Source organism: Rana temporaria, chromosome 3 (assembly GCF_905171775.1).
Source record: "Rana temporaria chromosome 3, aRanTem1.1, whole genome shotgun sequence".
Lineage (NCBI taxonomy): Eukaryota > Metazoa > Chordata > Amphibia > Anura > Ranidae > Rana > Rana temporaria.
In genome coordinates, this window is record NC_053491.1 from 363,917,015 (window position 1) to 363,931,735 (window position 14,721).

General features: G+C 42.9%; 1 protein-coding gene across 2 annotated transcripts in view; it reads right to left on the bottom strand.

The window, feature by feature from the left end:
* Positions 1 to 1,166: 1,166 nt before the first annotated feature.
* Positions 1,167 to 14,721, bottom strand: part of BCL2L14 (BCL2 like 14) — a 36,423-nt gene continuing 22,868 nt past the window's right edge. For both annotated transcript variants that reach the window (XM_040345379.1, XM_040345380.1), the window contains exons 3-6: positions 11,765 to 11,902; positions 7,996 to 8,063; positions 5,989 to 6,255; positions 1,167 to 2,893 (exon numbers count right to left, since the gene is read on the bottom strand). In XM_040345379.1, the coding sequence (XP_040201313.1) occupies positions 2,846 to 2,893; positions 5,989 to 6,255; positions 7,996 to 8,063; positions 11,765 to 11,902 (521 nt within the window). In that variant the 3' untranslated portion in view covers positions 1,167 to 2,845. The remainder of the gene's footprint in view (positions 2,894 to 5,988; positions 6,256 to 7,995; positions 8,064 to 11,764; positions 11,903 to 14,721) is intronic.

Below are 14,721 nucleotides of genomic sequence, written 5' to 3' on the forward strand. Positions count from 1 at the left end.
CCACCTTTGGGGTGTGCACACATCGCGGGCCCCACCACTATGGCCTACCTGGCTTGGGGTCGTGCGCAACGCGAAGTTCCTGACTCTGGGCCCTCATGGCCTGGAGCAACTGATGCTGCCAGGGACCCCAGTGACTTACTGGGTTCCCAACTCTACTGAAGAGATCCCAAGCTGCGTGCTGTGCGACGGGGGATCAGCTCAAGGAGAACCAGGAGGCAGGTTGTCTGAGAAGCTTGAACGAACCATCAGGGATCTGGGTGACCGAATACTGACAGATAACCTTAGTATTGTCAGTCGGTGACCCCAAAGCACAATTTACTGGGAGGATAAGCTCAACTATTCCGCTCATCCAAGTTCTAGGCCTGTGGCAGAGGCCCCACTAGAGCCAGGCCTGTGGCAGAGGCCTGTTCCTCCCAGCAATCTTAAAGTGGCACTTCGGCTGCCATGCTCGTGGCAGGAGTCTGTCCGGGGGCACTTCACCCACTCTGGCTAGAGTGGCGACGAACTGTATCTATTACTACTGAGAGCAGGATTGCTCGTCTCTTATCCAAAGCCTGATACTGTAAGGTTCTCTTACTTCATCAACCTTTTCTCTCCTATCTCATGTTGATGTTGGTCGTGTTGGGCAGAGACAATAAAGCATTCAGAAAATCGTATCTGCTGATTGTAGTGAGTAGAGCAGTAAACGAATATCCAATCACCCTAGACAACGATTGAAGGTAACTTAATACGCCGATCCCAAAACAACCAGCGGCTCCTGAGGGGGTAGCGCTACACTTGCTACAAAACCAAGGCTTAACCAAGCTGGGGGGAGGTATGTCTCTTTTTTTTTTTTTCTGATGTCCATTCACCTGAAGGTGGCAGCATCACTCAAGTATTCAAGGAAGTACACAATGTCCTGTGATGTAAAATAGAAATAATTTTATAGGTAACCCAGAAATCCTATTTTCATGGTTTTGTATTATATGAACAAATATACCATGTCATTCTTTATTGTCATTTGTCCAAGAATATATTCTCTATCCGTAGGCAATGATTGAAAAAATATCTGTTGCAAATTTTATTTTATGATTTCTGCAATATAAGAATGTGCGATTGGTAGACTGGGTGGCCTGTTCTTTGTGATCCTCCATACTTGAGGAAAGAAATGTAAAACAATTCTAGCATTTAGCTAGGAATTTTTATTTTCTATTTCATAAATAAAAACCATACATATAAAAATATTAAACATTTGGTAAACAAATCACATCTAATCATACCGATTACATCATGCAGACTGGATGTTACTAATTGCACATTTTTGCAATGCCCTCATGAAGAAGACTACATTTGTGAAAATAGATTTATTTTAGCTCTAAAAAATGTTTTTATTTTTCAACTTTTGGCTTCCTCCAAGCCGGTGCTCTCCAAACTAGTCCTTGATAGCCATGGTTTCCATATAGTTTTGGGGATTTCTGTTGCTAACTAACACATATCCTAGTGATAGGATTGTCGATTCTGATTGAGGTTTGCATGGTCTGATTGAGTCAGAGAACGCAAGTCTGTTTTTTCATGGCTGTGTAGGCTGACATCTACACAAGTGTACACATACCTGGAAACTCTTGAAAATGAGAGCCAAGCATAGGTGTGGAGTTGTCAGCAAGGGGGGGGGATATTGTATTGTGTCTAATGTGGTAAGCTAAAAAAAAAGAAAACACAGCGTTTAACACTACTTTAAGCATATCCTGGATCAGTGGGTCAGCAAAAACACTGACAGACCTGTGTAGCAAGTTTAAATAGGATTAGAAAAATTATGGAGAAGAACCAGGAACTAAAGGTTGATTCTGATTGACAGGTGAGCACTAAGATGGTACTATGAAAAGGGACAGAGAACCACCCAGAGAGAGAGAGATGTGTTCTATCTGGGAACAGAAAGAACAATGGAGGGTGAAATATTGGATGGAAGTTAGAAGGTATGTCAGGAATGATAGAAGCAAGATGGTATACAGTGGAGAGGAGCAAAGGGAAGGTGTGTGATAGTATAATCCAATGCTATGCAGCTGGGTGATGCAGGGCAGGTTCCCACTTCAGCGGTGCCCCCTCCAGCATGCATCTTCTGTCTTACCTGGCAATCTAGCATCATTGGTAGTTAGGTTGCAAGCTGCCGGTGGTTCGGGTGGTAGCCTGCACCTTAAAGGGATTGTAAACCCTTAGGAGTGTCTTCTCCAACATGGACACTCGATGCGGAGAGGAGCCACCAGCACCACTGAGGGACCCCAGAAAAGGAGGACCAGGGCCACTCTGTGCAAAAATAACTGCACAGTGGAGGCAGGTATGACATGTTTGTTATTAAAAAAATAAAAAATAAACAACCATTAACACCAAGCATACACTGCACCCAAGGCTATTGTTACTGTATGCAGACCCAACAGCAATGGAGAAGCAATTGCTTGACTGGAGATTTGACAAATCCAGTATGATCCAACTATGGAAATGAAATTCCGACCAAGCTTAGTCATCTCCATCAAGTTCCCAGGTATAGGTATACACACTCCAGGAATAGGACTAGTCTTTTTTTTAAAGCAATTGTCTTTAAAATAGAAAAAGTTTGTTGCTTAGAAGGTGGCTATGCATCTAACCACCAAGTCTGTAGGCAATGGTTTAAAGACAGAACTGCATCAGAAGCTGGTTTTCTAGTATCAGAGGTTAGGCAGCTCCTTCCCAGGAGGACAAGGTTGGATAGGCCACATCTTCATTCTAATCAACAATTAAAAGGCATCCATGGCTTGTCGTCCTTAATAGGCCTTGTGGCAGTCATCTGTCTGTCATCTTGTAGTGGTATAGGTCCAACATTGGCTTCCTAGCCTCATTCTATCTCTTCCTCCGAACCAGTTTGGATTCCCATAGCTTTTTCCTGAAATTGGAGAAAACGATTTAGATGTTGCATGGAATGATTCTTACTACAGATATATTGCCAAATTTTTATTTTGTTTAAATGCACTGAAACACTATACACACATAACCTAAGAAACAAAAGCTGAAGTTTAGTGCATTTTTTGAGGATACAGCACCAAACACATTAGGTACTGTATGTGTGTGTGTGTGTGTAATGGTATGTACATTGCCACAAGGCAGCTGCTCCAGCTAAAAGTCATCTCTGCAGTGACTCCTTAACAGCCAAATGGATGTCTTCTTGTACCACTCACCCACCCTTTTCTGCCCTCTCTGCCATTCACAGAGCTTTTATATAAGTTAACCACCGCATATGTATGGATGTTTAGTCCTATATCACACTAGTGCTTGTGGATTGGTGCTGGTGATGGCATGGCTTATTTGGCCACTACTGTATAGTGAGCTGGGGTGTCATATAAATTGAATGTTTTTTGTGGTGCATTGCATGTTTTTTTTTTCTTTCACGCGTTGAAGCCCCATTGACAACCCATTCAAAATTAATAGGCTTCACTGCATGCAAACCTGTGCATGGGCTATAAAGCATAGCTGTTCTCCTTCATCCCCTTCAGGTACATATTTACATGGATCTTATGGCTAAAACCTCCTTATTGCTCACCATGCCTAATCATTTAGTCCTACTTTATGCTTCTATGGGGCTGTTTCCTGATATAGGATGTGGGTGGGGCCAGGAGGTTGGTAGCCAAGTTGAAGGAACGACACACAAAGTCCAGAAAATGTTGAACAGCTATTGTATTGATATGTTGCAGGTAAAACAGATGAGGTAAATCTACAATCTACAACCGCTAGCACTAGTAATATGGCTGTAGCAACTGCAGCAGAACACTTGAATTAACAGTTTCAGACATTCTAGTAGTATAGCTAATGCTATAGCTTCAGCACCACAAGATACAGCACTGTGTAAACGTTTTAGGCAGGTGTGAAGAAATGCTGTAAAGTAAGAATGCTTTAAAAAAATATACAGTATCTCACAAAAGTGAGTACACCCCTCACATTTTTGTAAATATTTTATTCTATCTTTTTATGTGACAACACTGAAGAAATTACACTTTGCTACAATGTAAAGTAGTGAGTGTACAGCTTGTATAACAGTGTACATTTGCTGTCCCCTCAAAATAACTTAACACAGCCATTAATGTCTAAACCGCTGAAAACAAAAGTGAGTACACCCCTAAGTAAAAATGTCCAAACTGGGCCCAATTAGCCATTTTCCCTCCCCGGTGTCATGTGACTAATGTTACAAAGTCTCAGGTGTGAATGGGGAGCAGGTGTGTTAAATGTGAGGTTATTGCTCTCACTCTCTCATACTGGTCACTGGAAGTTCAACATGGCACCTCATGGCAAAGAACTCTCTGAGGATCTGAAAAAATGAATTGTTGCTCAACAAAGATGACCTAGGCCAGTGGTCTCCAAACTGTGGCCCGGGGGCCAGATGTGGCCCTTTGCTTGCTTTTATCCGGCCCTATTTCATCCACTGATACGAACAATTTGGCATAATTTCTCCTACTGACACTAAGAATGGGGCACAGTTTCTCTCAATTACACCAACAATGGGGCCCAATGGCACCAACGATGGGACACAAATCCTCATAATGACACTAAAAACGGGGCACAACTCCTTAAAATTACAACAATGATAGGGGACAATTTCTCTCAATGACGCCAACAATGGGGGAAAATTACATCATTGATGACACCAACAATGGGGCCCAATGACGGGGCACAATTACTCCTACTGAAACAAACAATGGGGTGTTAATTTTTCCCACGTCTGGACCTTTTCGACTTCCACTGACCACTGTCCGGCCCTCGTAAACTATGAAGGACAGTAAACTGGCCCTTTGCTTAAAAAGTTTGGAGACCCCCTGACCTAGGCTATAAGAAGATTGCCAAGACCCTGAAACAGATCTGCAGCATGGTGGCCAAGACCATACAGTGGTTTAACAGGACAGGTTCCACTCAGAACAGGCCTCGCCATGGTCAACCAAAAAAGTTGAGTGATTTTATTTGATTTGGATTTCTCTTTTGTTAATTTACTTTCCATTTTGTTCATTTATAAAAATAAAACTTCTAAATGCTTCAATTTCTGAAAGAATTTGTAAAGTATTTTTCACATATGCCTAAAACTTTTGCACAGTAGTCTATTACACAGGCATAGTAGGGGGTGGCTGACTGGCAGAGTGGTAGCACAAGTGGGAGGTGAGGTAGCGATAAATGTCCTAGGCCAGTGATGGCGAACTTTAGTACCCCAGATGTTCTGGAACTACATTTCCCATGATGCTCACCTTCACTGCAGAGTGCATGAGCATCATGGGAAATGTAGTTCCAAAACATCTGGGATGCCAAAGTTCGCCATCACTGTTCTGGGCAGTAATTACAGAGACCAGTGTATAGCAGGGCATACAGCAGTGTCCCTAATTTCTCCTTTCTCAGCAGGAACCTTTCCCTGAGGTTAATTCACTGTCCCTGACAGGTGTAGTTACTCTCCCTACTCTAGCCACTCGCAAATGCATGCTGATATTTATTAACGCCACCCATGCTAAAGAAGGCTGCCAAAGGTCCCTCACTGTTGCATTTTTAAATTGGACCACTGCTCCCCTGGTCACACCTAGTTCCTCCTAACTTCCACTCTATCTGCACACCAACACATTGCCTCCTATAGAATGGATCCAACAAGGAGACAATCGGGAGACAGCCCTTTAGAGGTCTACAGGGAGAAACTGCGGAGGCATGGACAATGAACAGAGGTTTTCCATTGCAGGATGTGAAGAGTGCAGCAGGTTATGGCCTTGGGTCCAAGTAATTATGCATCTGGCATGGGAAGGGAGGTTTCTTAGGAGGGGCTAGGCAGGAAGGATAAGTGTCATTTATGTAAAGTCCCGAAGAGTTCTTGCAACTTCACTCTTAAATGTCTTTCAGCAAAAGAAAAAGCTTGCAGTTCAGGCTTTGCAGAAATAAAATGAATCCGCTTCTACAAAAAGTTACATAACTCTTGCATTCTGATATAATGAAAACATTGATTTTTTCGCTTTATCTTACCCATCCTCCTCTGCTCTGAATCCAGGGGGAATAGTTGTCTTTGAGATATCGTGTTCCGAACCCAAGGATCTTATTCATTGGTTGATTTTCTAGTGTGGTGAGCGCAGTGGTGGCGTGGAGGCACATCGCAATCTTACTGGTCTGCTCCTCTTCATCTGCATCGGAGGTGGGGACCACCTCCGAAAGAAAACAGTCTGTCACTTTCTTGTAAAAGTTGTATGACCACAGCCCTTTAATTTTCTCCAAGAGAGTTCTTTCCTCTGTTATCTAAAAAGAAGGGAAAGACAGAAGCAGCCGGATGAATTCTGCAGGGTTTGGAGATATACTGTCAGCCCAGATTCAGTCAAATTCAAGGAATGTGACAGTTGTAGCCCATGTCCTGGATACGTCTGTGTGTGATGTCGCTTGAAGCACTGACACCAGCTGTAGTCCACTCCTTGTAAATCTCCCCCAAATTCATTAATAGCCTTTGCTTTACAATCCTCTCAAGGCTGCAGGTTATCCCTGTTGCTTGTGCACCTTTTCTACCACACTTGTTCCCTTCCACTCAACTGTCCATTAATATGCTTGGATACAGCACTCTGAACAGACAGCTTCTTCAGCAATGACCTTCTGTGACTTACCTTCCTTGTGTGCGGGTGTCAATGACTGTCTTCTGGACAACTGTCAAGTCAGCAGTCTTTCCCTAGAGATTGTATGACCAACCTACTGGTCCGTTTTTTACAAGTCCGTTTACGGACTTGTAATGCTTCCCTATGGGATTGTAGACGTTAGCGAATGATGCATCCACTAACGTCCGTAAAGATCCGCCTCCGCAAAGATCCGCTTTTTCAGACGGAAGAAAACCCTATTTTTCTTCCGTCTGGCGGAACGGATCGGATGAATACGGACACACGGTCCGTATTCATCCCATTCCCCATAGGGGAGAGCGGAGGAAAAACAGGGCGGTCTCTGCACAGTGTGCGGGGACCGCCCTGTCCGCCGACAGCTCAGCGGATTTACGGATGATCCCCGCTGAGCAGACGGACACACACGGGGCGGATCAATACGGATCCGCTCCGTGTGAAAGGGCCCTTAAAGGCTCAGGAAACCTTTACAGGTGTTTTGAGTTAATTAGCTGATTAGAGTGGGACACCATGAGTCTACAATATGTAACGGTAGGGTATTTAGGAATTAGTGTGTGTTTTTTATTAGCAGAATTGAATTGTGATAACTCTCAATGAAAATAGACTGTTAGGTTTAAAGGACACACACTACCAACTAACCCAATAAGAAATGTAGGCTTTGAAATCCAATCCATCAACAGTTTGCATTGCAACCCATTCTGTTGAATTCCCCAGTAAATGGTGTTGCTGCCTTTCAAAACTTCCTGGATGACACCTCATGTGGTAACATTAAAGAGGAGGCCCAGGCTCCTTCAGAAAAAAATAAAAGTCAGCAGCTACAAATACTGTAGCTGCTGACTTTTAATATTAGGACACTTACCTGTCCAGAAATCCAGCGGTGTCTTTACCCCAGCCAATTCATGGGGGCACGCTCCTTTGGCTCCCGTGTCACTGGATTTGATTGACAGCTGTGGGAGCCAATGGCTCCTGCTGCTATTAATCTATTCAATGAAGACCAGAGACATCGGCTGAAGCTGCTCTGCTCGTCCTTGATGCTGAATCACAGAAGGTTTTTCACCTTAATGTATAGAATGCATAAAGGTGAAAAAGCCTGAGGGTTTACAACTTCCTACTGAGCATACATGAAGAGTGTTGTTGTTTTCTGAATGGCCCAGCGGCGGGGGGAAGGAGGGGGTCTGAACTTCCGGGTGATCTTGCCACGGAGAGAGCAGCCAGAAGTGGGTACCTGTTAAAACCTGGTACCCGCTCCCCCCCAAAGGTGCCAAATGTGGCACCAGAGGGGAGGAGGAGGCGGATAAGTGGAGCTTCCCCTTTTGGGTTGAGCCCTGCATTAAATTGCCATAGGGATCATAACTAAAATATGATGTACAGTAAATCTCACCTCATCATTCAGTCTGTCTCCTGTTGCTCTCAGAATCTGGACGATGTTGGCAATTATTTCATCTTCATCTGTGAAAGAATACAAAGTAAGTGTCCTTGATTCTCCTAGAAATACAGTAGGTCTTATAACAGAAATAATATCAGGGCCCACTATTTGCTGCTAACTCTCCTCTCCTGAAATACACTCTGCTACTGAGGGACTCTGCTCCTTCCTTTATCTAACACTCCTCTCCTGAAATACTCTCTGCTGCTGGGGGACTCTGCTCCTTCCTCTATCTAACACTCCTCTCCTGAAATACTCTCTGCTGCTGGGGGACTCTGCTCCTTCCTCTATCTAACACTCCTCTCCTGAAATACTCTCTGCTGCTGGGGGACTCTGCTCCTTCCTCTATCTAACACTCCTCTCCTGAAATACTTTCTGCTGCTGGGGGACTCTGCTCCTTCCTCTAACATTCCTCTCCTGAAATACACTCTGCTACTGGGGGACTCTGCTCCTTCCTCTATCTAACACTCCTCTCCTGAAATACTCTCTGCTGCTGGGGGACTCTGCTCCTTCCTCTATCTAACACTCATCTCCTGAAATACTCTCTGCTGCTGGGGGACTCTACTCCTTCCTCTATGGCCCCGTATACACGACCAAGAAACTCGACGAGCAAAACACATTGTTTTTCTCGTCGAGTTCCTTGTTCGGCTGTCAGAAAAATCATCGAGCCAAATGTTCCCATTGCCCAATGAGGAAATAGAGAACATGCTCTCTATTTGGCTCTACGAGTTTCCCGACAAGTTTCTCGGCGAAAAGTGTACACACGACCGGTTTTCTCGGCAGAATACGTCTCCCATCGAGTTTCTTGCTGGATTCTCCTGAGAAAACCGGTCGTGTGTACGGGGCCTAACACTCCTCTCCTGAAATACTCTCTGCTGCTGGGGGACTCTGCTCCTTCCTCTATCTAAGACTCCTCTCCTGAAATACTCTCTGCTTCTGGAGGACTCTGCTCCTTCTTCTATCTAACACTCCTCTCCTGAAATACTCTGCTGCTGGGGGACTCTGCTCCTTCCTCTAACACTCCTCTCCTGAAATACTCTCTGCTTCTGGGGGACTCTGCTCCTTCCTCTATCTAACACTCCTCTCCTGAAATACTCTCTGCTTCTGGGGGACTCTGCTCCTTCCTCTAACACTCCTCTCCTGAAATACTCTCTGCTTCTGGGGGACTCTGCTCCTTCCTCTATCTAACACTCCTCTCCTGAAATACTCTCTGCTTCTGGGGGACTCTGCTCCTTCCTCTATCCAACACTCTCTCCTGAAATACTCTCTGCTTCTGGGGGACTCTGCTCCTTCCTCTATCTAACACTCTCTCCTGAAATACTGCTGGCGTTTGCAGCACTTCCCGGTTTCCCCGATTGTGTGATGTTCAGCAGGCTTGCTGCCTACTGATTGCTACATGTTGGGTAGACTTTGCCGCAGGCGCAAAGGGAAGCACTGTGACCGTGGCATGTAAAAACCCTCATCCGCTGCCTATTGCAACTTAAGAGAGGGCGGTTGGCGGGCAGAAAAAACGATGTTTAACCATGCATTTTTACCTCCCTCCAAACCCACGTCTAATCGAAACCTAACTATCCTCTCCTGAAATACTTTGCATTACTGGTGGACACTGTTCCTTCCTCTATCTTGCTCTTCCCTCCTGAAATACTCAGCACTGCTGGAGGGCTCTGCTCCTTCCAATATCTAACCCTCTTCTCCTGAAATATTCTGCACTGCTGGATGACTCTGCTCCTTCTTCTGTCTAACTCTCCTCTCCAGACTTCAGTCATTGCCAGTAAAGGATTCTCAACAATATATAAAAAAGGAACATTTTATTTATAATTATATTAATTTGTCCAATTACATTTGAGCCCCTGGGTACAGTGTATAAAAATGGTCGCAGTTCCTAAAATTTGTATTTGATATTTTTGTTCAACACTTTAAATTAAAGCTGAAAGTCTGCACTTCATATTCATTTGGATTGTTTCATTTTAATGTTATTCTGGTGGCATACAGAGCCAAAAGTTTGAAAATTGTGTCCAAATAATATATATATGGGCCAACTGATATGGCTTTTCTGTAGCCAGCTATCCTTTAGGTCTTCTCAGTTTTTTTTCCGCTAAAATTGGTGGTTTATTGCTCCAGTCTCCTGCTGGAAGAATATTCCAGCAAATAGATTGGGAGGATCTATCATTGGGGTATGAATGTTTATTGGTCCCTAGCCAATCCCTGGGAGGCTGACCCAGAAGATGTGGCTGGGGAGAAGATACATTTTTGGAAGGGTCAGCTTAGTCTCTTCTCCTCTGTGGCTTCCTTCTCTGGGAGGAAGCATGTACTGTATGTGTTCCAGAGAAGCTACTAAAACTAGACCTTAGCAGGTGCCATGTGCTCACGTGCAGAGGACCTGAGGAAACATACTTGTGAAAGCAGTACTGGAGAAGGAAACTTACATGGAAGAATTTTGCAGGGGAGCTGTACAGGAGGTTCCACCGTAACATTTGAATAGGACCCTTTGCCCAGAACTCCAGGTACCGAAGCATTCATTAAGTGTTAAGATGCCAGCAATTGCTACTTAAGGACTGTTATTGCTTTTATATGGTCACAGATTTACTTAGCTGTCCCTTCTCCATCAGTATGATTTTGAGACTGCTACTATTGGACCTGATACTGCTGGGATAAGGTATTCAAGAAGTTATCCTCACATTTTCACATGTGGATATCCTGCACCCCTAACCCTCCTCCCTGCATTTTTGTTCCCTGCACCCTCAACCCTCCTCCCTGCAATAAATCTTAAAGCAGAGTTCCGGCCACAATTTCACTTTTTAAATATAAATACCCCTGTAATACACAAGCTTAATGTATTCTAGTAAAGTTAGTCTGTAAACTAAGGTCCGTTTTGTTAGGTTGTTACAGCATTTAGACACTTTATAAAATATAAATTGACTGGGGCCATCTTAAGTGTGGGCATCATGAAGCCAGACTGTATGACTTCCTGGATTTCAGACTTGCAGATCTAGCACATGCTCAGTGCTGCACAAGCAGTGTAATAGGTTTCAGATCAGGTTTCAGCACCTGTACTGTCCAAGTCACATGATTCTTCGAGACTGGGGAGTGCACAGACTCCTGGAAAGTTACACCCACTACATTCCCAGGAGTCTGTGCGGTGTAGGTTAGGAAGCTTAAGCACCTAGGTGCAGGAAGATTAACTATTCTGCCTAGCAACAACACTTTGAAGGCATCTAAAAAAATGTTTTTTTTTCTTAAAGGACTAATGACATTTTTTTAAAACTACTGATGTAATGTTATATTTATGGGTGGAGCTCCACTTTAATAGACCCCGAGACTAAAGCCTGATTTTGTCTGCTGGGACTGGAAACAGAATGGGCAGCCTCTGGACAGGTATGGGGGACCCAGTTCATTGCCAGTGGCCCCTTTCGGGGGTCATCGATACACTAGTGGTGATTTTGTAGAATACTGTCCTCATACACTGTTGTGCACCTAGAAGCCCTGGCAACAACTAAACTGCATATTCATTACCATAAAGGAGCCACAGAAGGAGGAATATTTACATGGTTTCTGTATTTTCCCAAAAAATAAAAAAATGACAGGCAAGGTTATGGATAAGAATGTTCACAACCCCATAACAGTCAATTAAAATCCAGATCAATTCAATTTGAATTCTGTCTGGTTGCTAGGGCGAATTGTTTTCCTCACACTGCTCTCTATGTAACTGTATAATCCTCAAGCTTACCATCACCATCGTGCTGGATGCTGGAAACGCGCTTCATCATCCGGAAGCCGCTTTGCTTTTCTTGCTTTGTAATCTTCTGTACAATGCGCTGCAACTGGCTGACAATACTCCTGGCTCTCTCTTCCTCTGGGTCCTTCGCTGTTACCAAAAAGAACATGGACATAAGTGAAACATTAGTAGGAAAAAGTTAAATCAACTGTTTTCGCTTTGCCAAGGTTTCATCAAAAATTGCAACATTTTGGCAAAATGCATTGGAGACATTAACCCCTTCACACCTAATGATAAAACAAATCTAAGCACTATTGACTATGACATGTGTTAGTAAAACTGCACATATCATCACTACTTTGTGCATTCAGGTGGATTATACAGCAGTTTTTCAGAACAAATTTGTCTTTCATTTGTTGTTAAATAGTAATGGATATCTCCTGATTTTTTTTTTTTTTTATTATCAAAGAAATAGTGGCCCAAAATTTTAAGAAAAATATTATTTTAAAATGTAGCTGTATATGCTACTACTATATTCCACCAAAGAGCAACACAAATTAAATTTCCCTGCTCCTGTTGATTGCAGCGATACCACATTTGTGTATGTTAGTTGTTGTTTGTACCCGTAGTACAGCCCAGAAACAATAGGGCGTATTTTGCTTTTTATTTATCCTATTGAAAACACACTTCGGTAGATTCAGAAAGAGTTAGGCCGGCTTATCAGTAGAGAAGCCGACCTAACTCAGAATATACGCCGACCTATGTTTAAGCGTATGCTCAAACAGAGATACGCTTAAACATATCTAAGATAGGACGGCTTGCGCCGTCCTATCTTAGATTGCAATATTTCGGATGGCCGCTAGGTGGCGCTTCCATTGCGGTCGGCGTAGAATATGTAAATGAGTTGATACGCCGATTCACGAACGTACGCCCAGCCGCCGCAGTAAATTTACGCCGTTTCCGTAAGGCATTATCAGGCCTAAAGTTATTCCATCTATTAGGTGGAATAGCAATGTTAAAGTATGCCCGCCGTTTCCGCCGCGAGATTCAAAATGTTTACGTCGTTTGCGTAAGTCGTCCGCGAATAGCGATTTACGTCCACGTCGAAATCAATAGGCCCGTGCGGCGTACTTGGCCACAATGCACACTGGGAAGTGTAGGCGCCCGGCGCATGCGCAGTAACTAAAAGAACGCAAAAACGTAAGGTCAAGCCTGATTAGCATTGAACACGCCCCCCTTCCACACATTTGATTTTGGCGCCCTAACGCCCGCCCGCTTTAGGCTACGCCGCCGTATATTTGCAGGCAAGTACATGGAGAATCATGTACTTGCCTAGCTAACTTACGGCGGCGTAGCCTAAACAGGCTAAGCTACGCCGCCGCAAGTTTGCCCCCATGTACCTGAATCTACCTAACTGACACTAATTTAAAAGAAAATCCTGTCCAAAAAAGAAAAAAAAAAATTCTGATCCTGTCCTTGACCCAAACACTACCACTGGCACCAACCTAAATTAGACGTTGATCTAGGTATTTTTTACATTTTATTTTATTAATATTTTTTTTTCCTCCAAAAGCAGAACTCTCATGGCAAAAGAGTCATATATATATATATATATATATATATATATATATATATATATTATATATTATATAGTGTTCAAACTATAAGTGGGAATGGGCCCTTATTTCTATCAGAAGAGATCAATTGAAAAAAAACAAATCATTTATCAAAGCATGTATGGCCACCATAAGATTCACATCTATGCAGTTTGCATTTGGTAATTTCTGTAGTGCTTTTATGCTTTTTTTTTGGCCATATTTGTTGTTGGGCAAATTATAAAATGCAAAACACAAATCGGGGTAACATTTGTGGTAATATGCCTTTCTGCAGCTAGTCTATTGAACCAAAAAAAGCAAAAAAGGGCAGTTTTGCATTTAAAAAATTCCCTGACCATTTCCAAAAATAAAGCGGCTGAAAAAAAGTATAGATGTGAATGTGTCCCATAGGAAACCATGTTATATTAACTGTAGTGCGTTTCTGCAAAAAGCACCAAAAAATGCATAGGTGTGAACCAAGCTTTAGTCCGATTGCTTCTTATGCCGCGTACAGACGGTCGTTTTTTGTGATGAAAAAAAACGACGTTTTAAAAAACGTCATTTAAAATGATCGTGTGTGGGCAAAACGTTGTTTTATGTCTTAAAAAAAACAACAACAAAAAAATTCGAACATGCTTGAATTTTTTGTGTCGTTTTTCAAAACGTCGTTTTTTGTTTCACAGAAATTGACCATGTGTAGCAAAAAACGACGTTTAAAACGACGTTTTTAAACCCGCACATGCCCAGAAGCTAGTTATGAAGCGAGCTTGAATGGAAAAAAGTGGTGAACGTAACCTCGCTTTACTAGAGCATTGTGAAAAAACACGTCGTTTTTGAAAATTAAGTTTCAAAAACGTTGTTTTATTTCATGATTTAAAACGTCGTTTTTTTTCATCACAAAAAACGACGGTCTGTACGCGGCATTAGATCTGTATGCTTAGATCTGCTTATGGCTGCTTCTTGCAGAGTGAGGCTGGATTCACATCTATGCATTTTTAGTGCTTTTTGCATTTTGCACTACAGTTCATTTAACATGGTTTCCTATGGAACACAATCTGTAGTGCAAATCTGCAAAATGCAAAAAGCTCAAAAAATGCATAGGTGTGAATCCAGCCTGATCACACATATATTTTGTCTTGTTAGGCTGGATTGACACCTATGCAGTGTTAGTGCTTTCTGCATTTTGCAGATTTGCACTACAGTCCATTTAACATGGTTTCCTATGGAACACAATCTGTAGTGCAAATCTGCAAAATGCAAAAAGCACCAAAAATGCATAGGTGTGCCTTAGGCTCCCTTGCAACCACAACATTTAACCCAATTTCAAACATAAAAAGGTAAAATTTTCTCTCTATCCAACAAGCTGTTTTGCTA